This window comes from Emys orbicularis, chromosome 11, assembly GCF_028017835.1.
Source record: "Emys orbicularis isolate rEmyOrb1 chromosome 11, rEmyOrb1.hap1, whole genome shotgun sequence".
Lineage (NCBI taxonomy): Eukaryota > Metazoa > Chordata > Testudines > Emydidae > Emys > Emys orbicularis.
The window spans coordinates 56,443-77,016 of NC_088693.1; the positions used below are offsets into that span (position 1 = coordinate 56,443).

Genomic DNA, 20,574 nt, shown 5'->3' on the forward strand with positions numbered 1-20,574 from the left:
GGGATAGTGCCTTAGATTAACAGAGGGCCTGGTGTGATCTGGAGTAAGCAGGAATAGCAGACAGTGACAAACAGATAAGGAACCAAGACTGACAGATAGAGAGAAGATTGTGTAAGAAGAGGTATAGAGGGAGAAGACTGGGAATGGACTGTAAAGGAGAGGCCAGATGATGGCATAGTAGTTTGGCCGTAGGTAGAGCCTGGGATAGCTGGGCCTAGGCAAAGCAGCCCCGAATGACTAGGGGAAGTGGATGTGAACCGGCCTAGAGCAGGCCTAAGGAGAGTAGCCCAGCAGGGAGGCAGCTATGCAACACTGTATTGGGGCTGAGACCTTGGCAGATCACTTGAGGAATGTCTGCTGTGACTAGCAGAGCTAGTGTTTGGACAAGGCAGCTGACTTGTGGCACAAAAGGTGTGAAAATACTCAGGCACTGCAGAGAACCCAGCAAGCAGCACCTTGGGGGCAAGAATGCCTGAGTCAGCAGCCGCCTTGCGGGAGATAGACCAACATCCTGCAGGCAGCGAGAAGCAGCCAAGGATGGAACAGCCGTCTCTCCAGGCTTCAGACCGTCAGGAGGGTCCCAATAAAGGGCAAGAATTGGAAAAAGTTCAGTGGCCCTTGAGGTGACACAGCCTATGTTTTAGAGCAGGGGTCTCAAACACGCGGCCCGTGGCCCCCCCGGAGTTATTTCCTGTGGCCGGCAAGCTCTCAGAAAAGGTAGGAGTGTTCAAATATTTCTGTTCTGTATTTAGGAAAAAAACAGATGATGTCGTCACATGTGATAACACTCTTTCCATCCCAACAGTAACTCAGGAGGATGTTAAACAGCAGCTACTAAAGTTAGACATTTATAAATCAGGAGGTCCAGATAACTTGCATCCAAGAGTTTTAAAAGAGCTGACAGAGGAGTTGCTGGACCATTAATGTTGATTTTCAGTAAGTCATGGAACACTGGGGAGTTCCAGAAGAAAGGTAATGTTGTGTCACTATTAAAAGAGAGTAAACAGGATGACCTGGGTAATTATAGGCCTGTCAGTTTGACACTGATTCCAGGCAAGAGCATAGAGCAGCTGATATGGGACTTGATTAATAAAGAATTAAGAGAGGGCAATGTTATTAATCCAATCAACATGGTTTTATGAAAAAGTGGTCCTGTCAGACTAACTTGATCTCTTTTTTTGATGAGATTACAAGTTTGGATGATAACAGTAACAATGTTGATGTAATATACTTAGACTTTTAAAGGCATTTGACTTGGTACAGGGGAGTCGCATCTTACGCGGGGGTTAGGTTCTAAAGTCAGCGCGTAAGGCGAAAAACGCGTATAGTCAAACACTCATTGAGTGGAATGGCAGGCGGAATTGCCCGCACTACAGGTACAGTATTTAAATTGTTATTTTTCTCTTTTTTTGTTTTGTTTTGCCGAGCGCGTATAGTTAAAATTGCGTAAGTTAAATGCGCCTATGATGTGACTCCACTGTACCACATGACATTTTGATTAAAAAACTAGAAAGATATAAAATTAACATGGCACACAATAAATGGATTAAATGCTAGTTAACTGATAAGGTCTCAAAATGTCATTGTAAATGGGGAATCATAACTGAATGGGTGTGTTTCTAGTGCGGTGCCGCAGGGATCAGTTCTTGGCCCTACACTGTTTAACATTTTTTATCACTGACCTGGAAGAAAACATAAAATCATCACTGATAAAGTTTGCAGATGAACAAAAATAGAGGGAGTGGTAAATAGTGAAGAGACAGGTCACTGATACAGAGCAATCTGGATTGCTTGGTAAGCTGGGCACAACCAAATCATATGCATTTTAATAGGGCTAAATGTTAATGTATGCATCTAGGAACAAAGACTGTAGGCCATACTTACAGGATTGGGGGCTCTATCCTGGGAAGCAAAGACTCTGAAAAAGATTTGGGGATTGTGGTGGATAATTAAGTTGAACAGGAACTACCAGTGCGATGCTGTGGCCAAAAGAGCTAACATGATCCTTATATGCATAAACAGGGGAATCTTGAGTAGGAGCAGAGAGGTTATTTTACCTCATTATTTGGCACTGGTGAGACTGCTGCTGGAATACTGTGTCCAGTTCTGGTGCCCACAAGTCAAGAAGGATGTTGATAAATTGGAGAGGGTTCAGAGAAGACCGCAAGAATAATTAAAGAATTAGAAAATCTGCCTTATAGTGATTGATTTAAGTTGCTCAATCTATTGAGTTTAACAAACAGACAATTTTAAGATCAAGATAGGATCTTTTTCTAAAAGATCTGCTCTAGGAATTATTTTTGGGAAGGTTTCTGGCCTGTGCTATAGAGGAGGTCAGACTAGATAATCACAGTGATGTCTTCTGGCCTTGGAGTCTAATGAATTCTTTTTTATCACTACAACAAATGTGTGCATGATTTATTACATGTAACCTACCAAGGGCTAGAACTTATGGGGGCCTAGTGGTTGAAGCAGCTGACAAGGTGTTTGCCCTGAGCTCATGGTACATATACACGCTATCAAGCAGCATAAGGGTCACTCACTTAACCAGGGAATTTCAGAACTAATGTTATACCCATTCAGTCAAGAGTCATCAGTATGAGGATCTCTGAAATGTTCTCTTACCTCTCAAACTTGGCAAGGATATCAGCAACAATTACACGACTCTCAATGGCCCTGTCCACGTGTTGATTGCGTTCAAAGAGGGCAAACATATTACGACTGTCCTCCATGGCGAGCCCTCGGATCAGCTTCTCAACCACCTGCAGGGGAGAGAGATCAGACACCTTGTGTACTGTACAACATTGGGTATTATCACTCACACAGGAGTCAGCCTTTAAAATAGGAAGAGGGAGCCCCAAAGCCACTTCCTCCCATTAGAGCTCCAAATCCATCTGATCACATGCAGGAGAATGTCAGTGTTGCTTCACCCAGTAAGAGCCCAAAGGTCTCATCTCAGAGGTGGAAAGCAGGATTCTGTTAAATTATTTCTTTTCATAGATTCATAGATTTAAGGCCTGAAAGAACCATTACATTATCTAGTCTGACCTCCTGTATATCAAAGGCCTGAGAATTTCACCCAGTTACCTCTGTATTGAGCCCAATAACTTGAGTTTGACTAAAGCACAACTTCCAGAGAGATGTCCAGTCTGGATCTGAAGCCATCAAGAGATGGAGAATCCACCACTTTCCTTGGGAGTTTGTTCCAGTGGTTAGGAACTTCCAGACAGTGTTTCTGAACACTCAAACAACAGTTCTCTCTCTGTAGGTTCTTTATGTCCCTCATCACTGTAGCAGTTGAGAACTGGGGTTGAGTGGCAGCAAGGACTCCCCCTCAAAAAGCTTATTATTCAGACAATCTCAGACATCCCTGTGCCCACTACCATCACCTATCCTATTACCTCCCTGCGCCCATTAATACTACCTATGCTATTACCTCTCCTGCACTGGTGTGGGAGTTGATGGTGATTTTACAGGAGCCACCGCCATGGCAGTACACAGTTGTGGTCATTTCTTCACGAGTGATGAGAGCCAGTATTTCCTCTTGGGAGGGCACAAACTCCCTGGTCTTGGTTCTCTTCAGGGAATCATTGATGAACTGGGCATACCTGTCTATTTCCGTGCCTGGAAAGAGGTCTCTTACTCTAATTGTAAAGAAAAGCAGAAAAGCTGTTACATGGTGAACAGAACATGTCCAAGTGCAGGTAGATTTCTACATAGCATGGAGTACCATAAGCAGAGCATCTCACAGAAATGTGTTGCCAAGTACAGCCATACGAAAAAAGGCCCGGATCCACCAAGGGACTTAGGCATTGCAACGCTCAAAGTCACGATGTCTAACTTTTCAGTGCCTAGAAAATTCATGGAACAACAATGAGATCCACAAAGCCTAAGTTAGGCGCCTACGCTCCCCATACAATGAATGGGGAGAGAGGTGCCTGAGAATGGGATCCACAAAACCAGTATGCTAGGCAGGGAGCTGCCTAAGTTAGCCAATGGGAGACACCTATGAGAAGGGTGTGTCCTAAGCCCCACCCCCTCAATGAATTAGGCACCTAAGTCCAGACTGCAGCAAGGCCCTTTCCTCTGTTTGTGATCCACAGTCAGGAGCCCCTCCCCTGGAGTCAGGCAGCTTAGGTGCCTACGTTGTTTCTTCTGAGAATGAGTTAGGTAGTTGCCTTACTCCACATAAAATGTCCAGAGGAGTAGGATGTGGTACTCCCCTTACAACTTTTACTTAACCTGGGATGGGGGGCGAAAGATTCTATTCTCCCCCTCTTCCTGAGGGGGAGAAAGGATTTGAACAGGGGTCTCCCTTAACTTTCAGGAGAGTGCTCTAACCACTGGGCTAGGGGATATTCTGATGTGGGACTCCCCCAGTCTCTCCTACTGAAGCTGTATATAATTTTTTCGAGTCATGGGGACAGAGAGAGAGAGAGCAAGAAAGAGAGAGAGAATAGTCCAGTGGTTAGGGCTATGATGCTGGCAGGCCAGGTGCCAGCTCTTGCCACGACTGCAGGCATTAGGTAAGAACTGACATACTCATAGCTGGAGACCAGATCAGTTCAACTATATGTTAGTTTGCTCAAAATAGATATTAGTTTTATAAGAATCTATTTAGTGTTTAGACTCTATGGAATGCTTGTAAATTGCTCCCTGCATTAATCTCACTTATAATGTCTGTATTCCATGCTATAAGAAAATGTGTAAGTTTTGCTTCATAACTCTGAAAATGTTTGCTCTGAATTTGTGAACCCAGGTACAGGAATTGTCATCCCATCCCCCGCCCATAGGAGGGCTATCAAAATTTAAGTGGGCAATTATAAGACAAAAGCTTTATTAATCACCCCATCCACCCATGGAGAAGGTCTCGTCCCATCACTCTGAATACTAGAAGAGGGAAATAACAGTTGATGTGAAGATTTTTCATCTCTTTGCTGTTTGAACTCTCACATGGCTAGAGACACCAAACTGAAGCCAGAGAGCCCCGGGGGTTATCTCCTGGGTCCACCCTAAAAGACACTTTGAACTGACAGATCTCTACAAATATGTCACTCTTAGGATTTAGATGGTAACTCAGTTGTGTGTATACGTTTGCTTGCTTTAACCTGTAAAAACTCATTTATTTTTCCTAGTTAATACACCTTTAGGTAGTGTATTACGGGATTGACTACAGGCGTTGTCTTCATGTAAGATCTAGGGTACCAATTGATCTAGTAAAGTGATTGGTCTCTTGGGACTGGAAGCAACTAAAATATGGTGTGATTTTTGCTGTAAGTGACCATTTACCAATAAATCCAGTTTGTCTGGGTGGCAAGATAGACTGGAGAGTTTAAGGGGACTGTCTGTGACTCCAAAGTAAGACTGCTGTAGTGATTCAGGAGTTCACATTTGTTATTGGCTCGCATGAGCCACTCCAGACAGCGTGACAAGGGCACCCACCTGGGTGGGAGACCCAGTCCCCTGGCTCCAATGACTTTAATGAATGAAAACAGAAAGTTAAAGCAGAATACAGTCATAACTTAATTATACTGTTTTCTATTGTGACAAGGCAAGCAGGGAGCAAGGAGGCTGAATGCTGTAAAACAGCAGGTAGCAGGATCTAGGTGTGCAGGATAAAGGCTGCAATACCATAGGAACCAGTGGAGGGGGAGAAGCAGATGAACACTAGAATACAGGAGGTAGCAGGGGCTGGCCATGGAGGAAAGAGAGGCTAGCTAGGTTTCTAGAGTCCCAAGTCAAAGATGATGGAATTAGTGAAAGAAGTGGCAAGTATCTGCAAAGTGGCTCTTACCTTCTAAGGTGGAACTTGAGATAGCGGAGGATCCCTCTACTGGGAAGGAAAGTGCAGCTCATGCAGGACATCAGCTGCCAGTGGTGAAGGTTTCCAGAACTGTTGGGCTGTGGGATGTGGTTAGTTTGTTTGATTAGTTGACAATACACTTCATCACGAAGGGGCTTTAGGTCATGGCAGGTCTGCAGAATGCCTTGGATAATGGGGATGGGATCAGACACTGTCTCAATCTCCTGCAGGGAGTTAAAGATCTTGATGGCTTCATCCTGTAGGCTGCTGTAGCCCTTCTCTTGCTGCACTGTAGTGGGATCACAAAAACAAGGCAGACAGGATTTCAGCATTTCCCTGAGCCCCTGCTTGCCAAGCACACAGCGTACCAGTCTGTGGACTGTGCCTGACTCCATGAAACAGGAGAATGGCAACATGAGAATGAGCATTACTGGTCATCTCCTGATCCCAGGAAAGCTCCTTCTTCAAATGTAAAAATACACCACTGTCCAATCAGTAAATTAAAAAAATTAAAAACTTGTCCACATTGCAAATCATGCATATTTTAGATATACATAAAAACAAAGAGTAGTACCCTTAAAAGCAACAGAGGGTCCTGTGGCACCTTTAAGACTAACAGAAGTATTGGGAGCATAAGCTTTCGTGGGTGCATCTGAAGAAGTGAGGTTCTTACCCACGAAAGCTTATGCTCCCAATACTTCTGTTAGTCTTAAAGGTGCCACAGGACCCTCTGTTGCTTTTTACAGATTCAGACTAACACGGCTACCCCTCTGATACCCTTAAAAGGACATTCTCAATTTGAAATCTAGTTAATTTCAAAAAATGAATTCAAAGCAGTTTGAGGCACTGCCCTGGTGTCTTGAGGCCCCTGCTAATTTTTGCAATCATGTTTTCATCTTTTCAGAATGTTTAAGTCTCCCCTGTTTTTGTGAGGGACCCACACAAATGACAGGGGAAACAATGGATCAGATATACAGGTTGTAACTTGTCCTGGGGCTTGGGGTCATTATCCCCTTACGTTTGGTCCCTAAAAGAAAAGAAAAATGTTCCTGTCACAGCTTCCTGCTGCCTTGCCCAGAGGAAAATAAAAGTCACAAGACAGCTTCCATTACCCAAGGGTCCAAACCTAGGGTGGCTTCTTTCTGCACAATCCAAACCAACCAAACCCGAAAGAAACTGTTTGTACTGGGCTTCTAGGTCCTGGGAACTATTGTAGTCCTCCTCAGTAGGAGACAAGCAATTAATTTCACAGTTTCTTTCTTTCTCCCTCCCCAGGCTTGGTTTAGGCATGTACTCAGGCCAGGTCTACACCACATACCTATATTGGTATAACTACGTCACTCAGGGATGTGAAAAATCCACACAGTTATACAGACCTAACCCCCCATGTAGACAGTGCTGTGTTGGTGGGAGAGCTTCTCCCGCCGCCATAGCTACCACCTTGTGGGGAAGTGGATTAACTATGCCAACAGGAGAAGCTGTACGTGAAGATGAGCCCCTAGTTTGGAAGAAATCAGAGGATTCCTCTCTCCCTGGCCTCTGAGTCTTATGGTTTCCCAATTAAGAGGCACAGCTGCTGGCTCCACCTCCTAGCATTCTAACAGGCCAGAGCAGTGAGCTCCTCTGCCTAGGCCTGGCAGCTCCAGCAACCTTTAAGAGACAGCTCTCAGCCCAGTGAAGGCGTTTAATCCCTTCCTGATCCAACTAGGGGTAGGGCACATACTCTCCCTCATCAAGTGGAGACAGGGATACTGACTGTACTAAGAAAATGCTGCCAATGTACAAAGCAAACACATTGAAATATGAGAAAAAAATTGGGGGGGGAGGGGTGTCTGATCTCTGTTATTAATGATTTCTGGTAACAAAAGTAGGTAAGAAATGTTCAGTCAGAGTATGTTTGCTAAGCTGATGCAATCCCTTTGAGGTGTACATTTAACGGGAGGAAGAGAAGCAACAAACGCTACACCTGTACACTGGGGTCAAGTTCTTCTTCACAGAGTAGTCACAGCACTGAACACAGTTTGCGTTGGGCCAATTTCCTCTGTCGTCCCAGACCTCGTTGTCACGAAGTGTGCGGGAGTTAGGGCCCTGCACCCCCACTTCCTGCGATTCACCGTGACTCTCAGCCAGGCAGTAAAACGGAAGGTTTATTGGACGACAGGAACACAGTCCCAAACAGAGCTTGTAGGTACAACCAGGACCCCTCAATCACATCCTTCTGGGGGGCAGGGAGCTTAGACCCCAGTCCTGGGGGTTCCCTCCATTTCCCCAGCCAGCTCCAAACTGAAACCCCACTCCAGCAGTCTCACTCAGCCGCCCCCTGGCTCCTCCCCCAGCCTTTGTCCAATTTCCGGTCAAAGGTGTCACCTGGCCCCACCCCCCTCTTGGCTCAGGTTACAGGCTCAGGTATCGTCCTTCAAGTAAAGTCACCCCCTGCTATCCCATCCCCAATGCAGACAGTCCCAGTAAAACTAGACAACATTCCCAGGTCAATCTCCGCTTCGCTCCCTACTGCATCACACTTGTCCTCAAAGAGGAAAAGTATTTGTGGCAGATTGTCTCAGGGCTATGCACAGGAAAGGGGAGGCTTCAAAGCAAGGTCTGGGGACAGAAGGGGCTGGTCCCTCTGCCAACCCAAGGGTGCATAATGGTCCCAAAGAGGACAGACGGTCAGGCCCCATCCCATTTTGCACCATGGGAGCAGGCAGCCTGTGAATGCTATCAGCGTGCTGGAGAGTTCAGACTATCCCTAGGTGCTCAGGGTCTGCATCATTCAGTACTTGGGGCAATACTCACATAGCACCTTCTCCCCTACCCCAGGGAGATAAGAGGTTTAAGGGACTCTGCCAAAATGAAAAAGCACTTACTATTGATACTGACATCTCCATAGGGCAGTGGCAGCAATGGGGAATGCAGAGGGTGCTGTGTGTATCTCAGGATAGGGTTCCTCCTATATGTCTGTTCCACTACTTCAAAGTTCATACTGTTTTCCTGAAGGACAGAAGAAATTTCCTCAAACCTGCCCAGTCTTTCCCCAGAACTCTTCACATAGCCAGGTTTAAACATGAGCTTCTCCCATCAGAGTTCCACAGGGGCCCAAATAACTAGGTAACAGGTCAGTTAACTTATACTGTAAATATTTGTATAAGAATTGAAACCACCTTCCCCAGCCTGAGACTGGGACACACAAGTGCCTGAGGGGAACTGGATATACTGGTTTGTATGTGCCCAAGAGAGCATGTCCACAAAATCTTGTAGCTAGGAGTCACACTTGTCAGAGGAAGTATGAATCCTAATGTGCACAAGGGGTTCACATGCGATTCAGTTCTGTGGATTCTGTCACATGTGCATGAGGAATCAGGATGTGTCTGGGGTGGGGACTCCTAATGTTTGACCACAGGGGATTCATACATACCTGGGTTGGGGACCCTGACATTTGTGCACTCAGGAGTCACATGCCCAACAGGAATGGGAATCCCAAGGTTGGTGTCTGCAGGATCCGCACATGACAGCTGACGAGGAAGTTTCTGATTTGTCCATAAGGGGGATTTACATACACCTAATATGGACGCCAATGTGTGCCTGGCGAAACCCCACAATGGGATTAGCCTGAACTCCTGCAGATTAGTTTATATCTTGAAGCATGACATTTGATTATTTTAGCTGCATAATTACAAATGTTTTCCCTCAGTCCTTTTAAGACAACAGTCTTCTCTCCTAACATACCTAAAATAGTGACAGTGAATAAGGTCAGCTGCAGACAATAGCACCGGAACCTTGGTAGAAGTCGGGGGGCCACAAGGGCAGGTGGAGAGATTGGGGCTCCCCATAGTGACCCGGGCTCCCTGGGCAGCTTATACCATGGCCCAGCTCTGGCTTCTGGCTTGACCAGGGGGTGGGGCCTTAGGGAGAAGAGGAGGAGCCAGGGCAGGGCTATGGAGAGGGACCAGGCCTCATGGTGAGGGGGAGCTAAAGCCCCCCCGCCACGAAGCGCAGCCCCTGCTGGCACTGCTCCGTGCCTGCCCAAGGCTTCCAGTCTGGGGTGGCAACGCAGCCCCTTGGCCCCCAAATTACATCCATGTTAAAAAGTAGGTGGGCATGGCCCCGCTTCTTCCAGCGCCCCTGGCTGCAGATCTGGAATATTCTCCTGAACTTTGACTGCAGTGTTCAATGCTACCTACCCTGATGTCACGAATAAGCTGCTGTGTGGGTGTTTCTATGGGAACCTTGCTGTCAATGACTCCTTGGATGGCAGAGGCCCAGCGCATGGCTTCATTCAGTAGCTTGGTGTAGAGTCTGTATGAGTGCTTTCGACCATGGACTATGATGTTCCAGTAGCCTACAGGCAAACAAAGATATAGGAAAGTGGAATTATCTGTCTCCATGTGCATGCAGAATGTGGCCGTGGAAATACATTGCTGAAAAAGTGACAGTTTTATCAAATGACATGAAATTGGTTAAAATGAACTGTATGGACAGGAGCTTTTCCCTAGGAAACCACTTCTTAAGGGAGAGCCCCAGTCCAAGTCTTGATCCACCTCCATTCCTCCCGACCCACAAACACATTGTGCTGCAGGTGATGGTAGGGTATTCCAGTCCCCACCTCCCTCAAAATACAAACATTGTTTCATGGCAGGGTGACTCCACCCCACTTCACCCTTTGGCTCTAACAAGGCATAAAGGTGGGGGAAGCCATAACACAAGGTTGCAAGTATGAAAAATAAAAAGGAGTCATATAAAAAATGGAAACTAGGACGAATTACAAAGGATGAATATAGGCAAACAACACAGGAATGCAGGGGCAAGATTAGAAAGGCAAAGGCACAAAATGAGCTCAAACTAGCTATAGGAATAAAGGGAAACAAGAAGGCTTTTTATCAATTCATTAGAACCAAGAGGAAGACCAAGGACAGGGTAGGCCCACTGCTCATTGAGGAGGGAGAAACAGTAACAGGAAACTTGGAAATGGCAGAGATGCTTAATGACTTCTTTGTTTCGGTCTTCAACGAAAAGTCTGAAGGAATGCCTAACATAGTGAATGCTAATGGGAAGGGGGTAGGTTTAGAAGATAAAATAAAAAAAGAACAAGTTAAAAATCACTTAGAAAAGTTAGATGCCTGCAAGTCATGAGGGCCTGATGAAATGCATCCTAGAATACTCAAGGAGCTAATAGAGGAGGTATCTGAGCCTCTAGCTATTATCTTTGGAAAATCATGGGAGACAGGAGAGATTCCAGAAGACTGGAAAAGGGCAAATATAGTGCCCATCTATAAAAAGGGAAATAAAAACAACCCAGGAAACTACAGACCAGTTAGTTTAACTTCTGTGCCAGGGAAGATAATGGAGCAAGTAATTAAGGAAATCATCTGCAAACACTTGGAAGGTGGTAAGGTGATAGGGAATAGCCAGCATGGATTTGTAAAGAACAAATCATGTCAAACCAATCTGAAAGCTTTCTTTGATAGGATAACGAGCCTTGTGGATAAGGGAGAAGCAGTGGATGTGGTATACCTAGACTTTAGTAAGGCATTTGATACGGTCTTGCATGATATTCTTATCAATAAACTAGGCAAATACAACTTAGATGGGGCTACTATAAGGTGGGTGCATAACTGGCTGGATAACCGTACTCAGAGAGTAGTTATTAATGGGTCCCAATCCTGCTGGAAAGGTATAACAAGTGGGGTTCCGCAAGGGTCTGTTTTGGGACCAGCTCTGTTCAATATCTTCATCAACGACTTAGATATTGGCATAGAAAGTACGCTTATTACGTTTGCAGATGATACCAAACTGGGAGGGATTGCAACTGCTTTGGAGGATAGAGTCATAATTCAAAATGATCTGGACAAATTGGAGAAATGGTCTGAGGTAAACAGGATGAAGTTTAATAAAGACAAATGCAAAGTGCTCCACTTAGGAAGGAACAATCAGTTTCACACATACAGAATAGGAAGAGACTGTCTAGGAAGGAGTACGGCAGAAAGAGGTCTAGGGGTTATAGTGGACCACAAGCTAAATATGAGTCAACAGTGTGATGATGTTGCAAAAAAAGCAAATATGATTCTGGAATGCATTAACAGGTGTGTTGTGAGCAAGACACGAGAAGTCATTCTTCCGCTCTACTCTGCGCTGGTTAGGCCTAATCTGGAGTATTGTGTCCAGTTCTGGGCACCGCATTTCAAGAAAGATGTGGAGTGCCTCCTGACAGAGAGCCGACGAGCGCATGCCCCCTTGCCAAGTGATGTAGAACATCGAGCCTGTGTTGTCCGTCAGGACTCGTACCATCTTGCCCGACAGGTGGGGCAGGAAGACTCCGCATGCCAGCCGGACTGCTCAGAGCTCTTTGAGATTTAAGTGCAACTGTGCTTCCTCCGGAGACCACATCCCCTGAGTCTGGAGGACACCAAGATGCGCATCCCAGCCAAGGTCCGAGGTGTCTGACACCAAGTCAATGGAGTGAGGAGGGTAGTCAAACGGAACCCCCTCCAGGACTGTCCTGCGGTCAGTCCAGCATCGCAGCGAGGTAAGTACCGCCTGGGGAATGGTAATGATCTTTTCCAGAGGGTCCCGGGACTGGGAATAGACCATCCCCAGCCATTGTTGCAGAGGCAGCATCTGGAGCCTGGCATGGTGGACCACGTAAGTGCACGCTGCCATGTGACCCAGCAGGCACAGGCAGACCCTGGCTGTAGTCAGAGGGAACGCGGAGACTTCCACAATGAGGTTTGTCAATGTGTGGAACCTTTCCAGCAGCAGGAACGCTCTGGTGCAGGTTGCGTCGAGGACCGCTCCGATGAACTCTATCCTCTGCACCGGCACTAACGTCCACTTTTTGTCATTTACCAGTAGGCCCAGAGAGCAGCACATGGCTTGGAGCACCGCAACATCCCTTTGGACTCGAGACCTAGAGCTGCCCTTGATGAGCCAGTCGTCAAGGTACAGGTAGATCTGGATACCCCGATGCCTGAGGTAAGCAGCCACTACCGACATGCACTTGGTAAACACTGTGACGAGCAGGGGAGTTACATTGGGGAGGGGGGACTGCCCTTGCAGGGAGATACCTGAGCTGTAACCTGAGCCAGGAGGGGGGTTGGGAGAAGTGACACCTTCTGCCCCGGAGACTGAACAAAGCAGAGGAGGGCAGAGGGGAGTGGGGAGAAGGCTGCTGGAGGGTTTTGGTTTTAGTTTCCTGTTTGGGCTGGGTGGTGCAACGCAGGGAACCCCAAGCTGGGGTCTAAGCTCCCTGAACCGCCCAGAAGGACTTGATTGAGGGATCCTGGTTGTATCTACAAGCTCTGCTGTAGACTGCGTTCCTATTGTCTAATAAACCTTCCGTTTTACTGGCTGGCTGAGAGTCACGGTGAATCCCAGGAAGAAAGGTGTAGGGCCCTGACTCCCCCACACTCCATGACAAACACTCTCAGTGCTGTCGCCAGGCCGAACAGGAGGACCGCAAACTGGTAGTGATGGGGCCCCACCGTAAACCGGAGGAAGCGTCTGTGCCTTTGAAAGATCACTATGTGGAAGTATATGTCCTTCAAGTCAAGGGCGGCATACCAGTCTCCTGAATCCAGGGAGGGGATAATAGAAGCCAGGGAGACATGCGGAACTTTAGCTCCTTTAGGTACTAGTTGAGGTCTTGCAGGTCCAGGATGGGCTGTATACCGCCCTTTGACTTTGGGATTAAAAAGTACTGGGAATAGAACCCCTTGTTCCTGTACTCGAGAGGAACTTCTTCCACTGCACCCAGCTGTAGCAACCCCTTTACCTCCTGCACAAGGAGACTCTCGTGAGAGGGGTCCCTGAAGAGGGCCAGGGAAGGCAGGGTAGAAAGGAACTGGAGGGTATAACCCTGCTCCACTGTGCTGAGGACCCATCAGTTGGAGGTTATAGCGATCCAAGCAGGGAGGAAAAGGGAAAGGCGGTTGGAGAACAGTGGGACAGATGGATCCGGGGAATAGTCTGGTAGGTCACCCTCGGGCGCACCCTCAAAATGACCATTTAGCCCCTTTCTTGGTATGGGTTGAGCCCGACTGGGGGCGGGTGGCTCGGACGGCGCTTGTAGCCCTTGACTCGTTTGTGGAGCTGGTTCTGTCAAGGCAGACTCCCCTGGCCCTGAGGCTGCTGCGGTTTGAACCACTTACAGGCCAGGGCTGGGACATAAAGACCCAGGGTTTTCAGGGTGGTGCAGGAGTCCTTGAGGCCATGCAACTTGCTGTCTGTTTGCACCACAAACAGAGCTTGGCTGTCGAAGGGCAAGTCCTGCATAGACTGCTGAGCCTCAGAGGACAACCCAGAGAGGAGCAGCCAAGAGGCTCGCCGCATGGAGATAGCGGAAGCCATGGTGTGGGCAGCAGCATCAGCGGTGTCTGACGCCACCTGGAGGGCTGCCCTGGCCGCGGTCGTGCCCTCATCGAGGACCACCCGGAACTCCTTCTTGGAATCCTTAGGGAGCGACTCTTCAAACTTGGTCATGGCTTGCCACATATTAAAATCATATCGGCCAAGGAGGGCTTGGTGGCTGGCCACACTCAGCTGAAGGCTGGAAGACGAATAAATCTTACTTCCAAAGAGATTCAGCCTCCTTGAGTCTTTATTTTTGAGGGTGGCCCTGGGTTGTCCCTACCTCTCTTGGTGGTTAACCACCTCTACCACAACAGAATTGGGGGCAGGGTGGGAGTATAAGTTCTCATGCCCCTTGGTTGGCACAAAGTACTTGCATTCGGCCCTCATAGAGCTAGGGGCCAGGGAAGAGGGGATCTGCCACAGGGCATTAGTGATTTTGGAAACCCCTTCATAAAGGGGTAGAGCCACCCTGGCAGGAGCCGAGGACATCAAACAGGAAGTCCGAGGTCTCTTCCTGTTCCTCTGCCTGAAGCCCCAGGTTGGAAGCAACCCTCTTCAAAAGCTCCTGGTGCGCTTTGGCGTCACCCTGAGGAACTGGGTGAGGGGGCCCAGTGATAGCCTAGCTTGGCAACAATGAGGATGATGCCGGTGCCGCGGGAACCTCCACTTCCATTGGTGGTCCAGCAGCTTGCTCCCCTGGGTCCTCCTGGATCTGTGGGGTCTTAACCCCCGAAGCCTCGAGCACCGGAGGGGGATGGGATACCGAGGCCCCTGGCCTCTCTGAGGCTCCCAACGCTGACCTGGCAGCCTGGGAGGGTTGGGTGAACCCCCAAGGGTTCCACGGGTAGCATGGTGCCGGCCACTGTGCCTGGGGCCATGGAACAGGCTTTGGTGCTGATGATGTAGGGAACCTCGCTCCGTGCCGGAGGTATAAATGGAGCGGTCGGTACCGGGCGACCAGGATCGGGCAGCACAGTGGCTCTTGTCCGAGCAGTGCTGGTCACTGCGTCCCAATGCAGACTTGTCCAAGCGAGATGGGTGTCTTGGTTGGGATCTCAGGGACCAATGGCGTTCTGCAGGTCTGCGGAGGGCACCCGGCAATCCACGCCTCACACTACACGAATGTACCGGGACACTGAATGGGACCAGGAGCTAATACGGGCCGGTCGCATCTTCCTGAGCATGGCGAGCTACTACTTGGAGACGGGCGATGACGGCCCGGTGATCTGCGATCTCTGATTCTTGATCGGTCCCGTGATCAGTACCGGGCCCTTGGAGACAGTCGGGGCCGGTCTGGGAGTTCTTGCTGGGTGGCGTGTGCCTCAGAGGGTCTGCACCAATCTACCGGTGAGGTACGATGTGATGGCGGGACATCCCCCTTGATGAGGAGTGGTGCCGCTGAGGTGGGGACACACACATAGGTCCCAATACGGGTTTTCCCCAAGACTGGGGTACTGCTGGAGCTGGTGTGGGCGGCACCGGGAGCATCAGGATCTCCTGAGCTACTAGAAGGGCTTCGGGCAATGATGGCACCTGAAGCTGGCCAGGGCCTGCACCGCTATCCAGAGTCGCAGGCGAAGCACGGGATGGGCTGCACTGCTCGACCTGAGCTGCGGCCCGAGTTCCCAAAGGGGGCGTTGAGCTGCCCAGCACGGGTCGTGGCTCGCCCCCAGCCCTCTCCTTTCCCTTACAGGAGATAGGAGATCTTCCCCTCACAGTCTTTTTCGCCTTCTTGACCGGAGCCGCGGAGGGGGACCAGTGCCGGCTCGTGGACGGCGCCAGCGGAGCACTGCGTATGGAGGCCGCAGTGCTCAGTGCGGAATTGGACAGCTGCTCGGGTGCCGGAGTGAGTGCCGACTCCCTAAGGAGCGCTTTCAGATGGATATTTGCGCTCCTTCTTCGTCCTAGGTTTAAAGGACTTGCAGATACAGCACTTGTCACTTATGTGCCCTTCGCCTAAGCACCGTAGTCAGCTGGTATGTGGATCTCTGACGGGCACTGGCCGTTTGCAGCGGTCACAGAGCTTAAAGCCTGGGGACCAGAGCATGCCCCGTCCCCGGCTGAGTCCCGTTCGGGACTAACGAAGAGTTGAGAACTACTACTAAGGGTAACTAAGAAACTACTAACTATATACAACTATATTACAGGTTTTCAAAGTTCGCAAGAGCGGAGAACGAAACAACGCTAGCTGAAGCTGCAGATGTTCCAGCACCGTCACAGGCGGCAAGAAGGAACTGAAGGTGGGGGGAACTGGCGGTGGCCCTTATGCCGCACCATGCGGGCGCCACTCCAGGGGGCGCCAGAGCTGGTCCCCTACAGATACGACTGAGGGAAAAACTTCTGGCACCTGTGCATGTGGCGAGCACACACACCTAATATGGAATGGACATGAGCAAGCACTCGAAGAACTCCAAACTTCACACACTGATTCATTCCCATCACAGGACAGATAGAGGCCACTTTCTAAAATTTATTTTTAAACATAAAAAGTAGTATTCCTCTATCCATTGTGATAGACCCAGGCCAGTGGGGTACAGCAGAGTAGTCTAAGGCAGCTATACTGGCCACTGGATAAGCAGTTTTCTGTTCCCTGACTGACCAGAGCAGGGGCTGCTCCAGGCTAGGGTGGACACCTGACTTCAATTAACCTGCAAAGAGTCAGGTGAGGCTGTTAAGCTAATGTGAACACCTGACTCTAATTAAGGCCCCTCTGATACTATAAAAGGGCTCACTCCAGTCAGGCTGAGGAGAGCAAGTGTAGCTGAAGGGCTGGGTAATGAAGACACCCTAAAGCCACTGGAAACGGAGCCGTAAGGTAAGGGTGAAGAAGGCGTTGAGAGAGAGAAGCGGGAAAGCTGCGTGGAAGTGGCCCAGGGAAATGTAGCAACTCTGGCAGCAAAAGGTCGGCTGCCAACAGCTGCTACCATTAGGGTCCCTGGGACGGAACCCAGAGTAGAGGGCGGGCCCGGATTCCCCCCAACTCGCCACTACAGAAACACCTCCTGGGAGGGGAAGACAGGCCCTTATCAGGACAGGAGGCTAAACTGCTCAGGAATAAGCCCGTAGGGACAACAGAGACTGTGGGAGTTCTCTCACCAACCTCCTTGCTAGCTTATGATGAAAAGGGCTCAGTAGGCTGTGAGCCTGGTCTCTAGAGGGAGAAGGGCTACGTAGAGGGTCACAGTGAGCCACTGAGGCTAGCGTAATTCGCCAGGAAGCGTGGGACCCACTGAGACAAGGTCAGAGCTCTACCACACCATCAAAACCTATTTTACCCCTACAAGGAAAAGCCAAGAAAACTGCACTGGTGCAGAGCCTAGTTTGCACCAAGTACTAAGAGAATGGTGCATAGGACTCTCCCTCTGGCACATGCCATGTAGACCATCATCTCTCCACCATGCCATCCCAACCACCACAGCTGCCCAGCTTGCCTCTTTCACTCACAAGATCTACTCCTCACAGAAACCCTGCAGTGCCAGGGAGGTGAAGTGGATAGCAGAGGGCCACAAGAGAGAAATCAGATCTTTGAGAAGACCGGGGGATAAAGAGATGGGGGCTGGAGTGAGAGGCAGAGCCTAGTTTTTTATGTTCTAAGATCTCGGTGCTCATATAGACTGGTTTCTATTCAGTGCTGCTGGCTCATGGTCCAGGGAGTGAAGGCAGCAGCACTACAAGGTGCCAACTCTGTGTATACTGAGGTACCAGTGCACCAAGGGCTCCCTCTAGTGGGTCTGCCTTGAGTGTCAGAGGAGTAGAGCACTGGTGCATTCAGGGCGCCGCACAGTGCTGCTGTTAGCTCTACTGGCACAAGAGGCAGCACTGCTGTGGGATGTTGCAGGGGAGCAGTGCCAATATAGGGGGCAGGAGTGATCAGGGAAGGGGTGCCCATGTTCTTTCCCCCGTACATATCCCTGGGAGGTTTTAAACCTCCCCTGCAGAAGTCCTGGTCCGATGGACCTGCTTAGGTCTGTAAGATGGATCTCTGCTCAGCAACTAGAGAAAATGTATTAGATCGGGGTTCTCAACCTTTTTCTTTCTGAACCCCCCCCAACATGCTATAAAAACTCCAGGGCCTGGGGGGGGGCACCTGGGGGCTCCAGGGGCACAGGCATAGTTTGACTTCTATTTGCGGGGGGGGCACCTCGGGCCAGCTCTGCACGGCAGGACCCAGGGAGGGAGTGCAGGCAGGGGATTGGTTGGGGATGATTTAGTTGGGGATTGGCCCTGCTTTGAGCAGGGGGTTGGACTAGATGACCTCCTGAGGTTCCTTCCAATCCTGATATTCTATGATTCTATTCTATGATTCTAGGGGCTTAGCTCCGGGTGCAGGGAGGAGGTAGCTAGGGGCTGTGTGCTGGCAGGGCATAGCTCAGTGTGCAGGGAGCGGGTAGCTAGGGGCTGTGTGTGGGTAGGGGTGTAGATCAGTGTGCAGGCAGCTAGGGGCTGTGTGCAGGGAGGGGGTAGCTCAGGGTGCAGAGAGAGGGGCTCAGGGTGGTGTGCAGGCAGGGGGTAGCTAGGGGCTGTGTGTGGGCAGGGGGTAGCTCAGGGTACAGGGAAGGGATAGCTGGGGGCTGGGTGCAGACAGGGCATAGCTCAGGGTGCAGGCAGGGGATAGCTAGGGGCTGGGTGCAGACAGGGCATAGCTCAGGGTGCAGGGAGGGGGTAGCTATGGGCTGTGTGCAGGGAGGGGGTAGCTCAGGGTGCAGAGAGAGGGGCTCAGAGTGGCGTGCAGGCAGGGGATAGCTAGGGGCTGTGTGCAGGCAGGAGGTAGTTCAGGGTGCAGGCAGCTAGGGGCTGTGTGCGGGCAGGAGGTAGTTCAGGGTGCAGAGAGAGGGGTTCAGGGTGGTGTGCAGGCAGGGGGTAGCTAGGGGCTATGTGGGCAGGGGGTAGCTCAGGGCACAGAGAGGAGAGCTGTGTGCTGGGAGTGGGGTAGCTCATGGTACAGGGAGGGGGTAGCTAGGAGCTGTGTGCAGGTAGGGGGTAGCTCAGGGTGCAGAGAGAGGGGCTCAGGGTGGTGTGCAGGCAGGGGGTAGCTAGGGGCTGTGTGTGGGCAGGGGGTAGCTCAGGGTACAGGGAAGGGATAGCTAGGGGCTGTGTGCAGGGAGGGGGTAGCTCAGGGTGCAGGCAGGGGGTAGCTAGGGGCTGTGTGCAGGGAGGGGGTAGCTCAGGGTGCAGAGAGAGGGGCTCAGAGTGGCGTGCAGGCAGGGGATAGCTAGGGGCTGTGTGCAGGCAGGGCATAGCTCAGGGTGCAGGGAGGGGGTAGCTAGGGGCTGTGTGCAGGGAGGAGGTAGCTCAGGGTACAGGGAAGGGATAGCTAGGGGCTGGGTGCAGACAGGGCATAGCTCAGGGTGCAGGGAGGGGGTAGCTAGGGGCTGTGTGCAGGGAGGAGGTAGCTCAGGGTACAGGGAAGGGATAGCTAGGGGCTGGGTGCAGACAGGGCATAGCTCAAGGTGCAGGGAGGTGGTAGCTAGGGGCTGTGTGTGGGTAGGGGTGTAGCTCAGTGTGCAGGCAGGGGGTAGCTAGGGGCTGTGTGGGCAGGGGGGTAGCTCAGGGCAGAGAGAGGGGAGCTCGGGGCTGTGTGCTGGGAGTTGGGTAGCTCATGGTACAGGGAGGGGGTAGCTAGGGGCTATGTGTCTGGAATGGGAGGGTCCCTGCCCCTGCGGGAGCTGCTCCCTGAAGTCTCTGCCGGCCCTGGAGCCAGATCCCAAAATGGGGCAGGGAGCTGAGCAGCAGCCATAGCCCTAGGCAGCAGCAGGAGACAGAGGAGCAACGCAGCTGCCTGCTCCATGCACCAGCCAGAGCAGCAGCCGCCCTGCACTGTACGGCTCCTCCAACTTGGGCGGGGGGAAGGGGCGTGTGTGGACCTAACCAGAGAGTGGCAGTCCTGGGGGCAAGTTTGGGGGGATAACGCCCCCCTGTGCCTTCCCCCATCTCTGCCCATGGGCTTGGGGCTTCTGCCCCATGGGGCGATGGGGATCGTGGACTCCCTGAAACTGGCTTGCAGACCCCCAGGGGGCCACAGATCCACCGTTGAGAACCGTTGCACTAGATGGAGATGCTATCCCTGGAGCAGAGCCTAGCACTTGCAACTTTGAGCATGTACCCAATCCCAGTGCACATGCCGAGACCCTCTAACTCAATGGCTCTCAACCTTTCCAGACTACTGTACCCCATTCAGCAGTCTGATTTGTCTTGTGTACCCCCAAGTTTCACCTCACTTAAACTACTTGCTTACGAAATCAGACATAAAAATACAAAAGTGTCACAGCCCACTATTCTAGAAAAATTGCTTACTTTCTCATTTTTACCATATAATTATAAAATAAATCAATTGGAATATAAATATTGTATTTACATTTCAGCTTATAGTATATAGAGCCATATAAACAAGTCATTGTCTATATGAAATTTTAATTTGTACTGAC

At 50.2% G+C, this 20,574-nt stretch overlaps 1 protein-coding gene across 1 annotated transcript in view; it reads right to left on the reverse strand.

The window, feature by feature from the left end:
- The window catches only part of LOC135885744 (unconventional myosin-X-like), a 208,624-nt gene that overhangs the window by 25,122 nt on the left and 162,928 nt on the right, over positions 1-20,574 (reverse strand). Inside the window, exons 33-37 of the mRNA XM_065413650.1 lie at positions 9,985-10,142; positions 8,671-8,794; positions 5,795-6,092; positions 3,437-3,644; positions 2,626-2,762 (exon numbers count right to left, since the gene is read on the reverse strand). Of these exons, the coding sequence (XP_065269722.1) occupies positions 2,626-2,762; positions 3,437-3,644; positions 5,795-6,092; positions 8,671-8,794; positions 9,985-10,142 (925 nt within the window). The remainder of the gene's footprint in view (positions 1-2,625; positions 2,763-3,436; positions 3,645-5,794; positions 6,093-8,670; positions 8,795-9,984; positions 10,143-20,574) is intronic.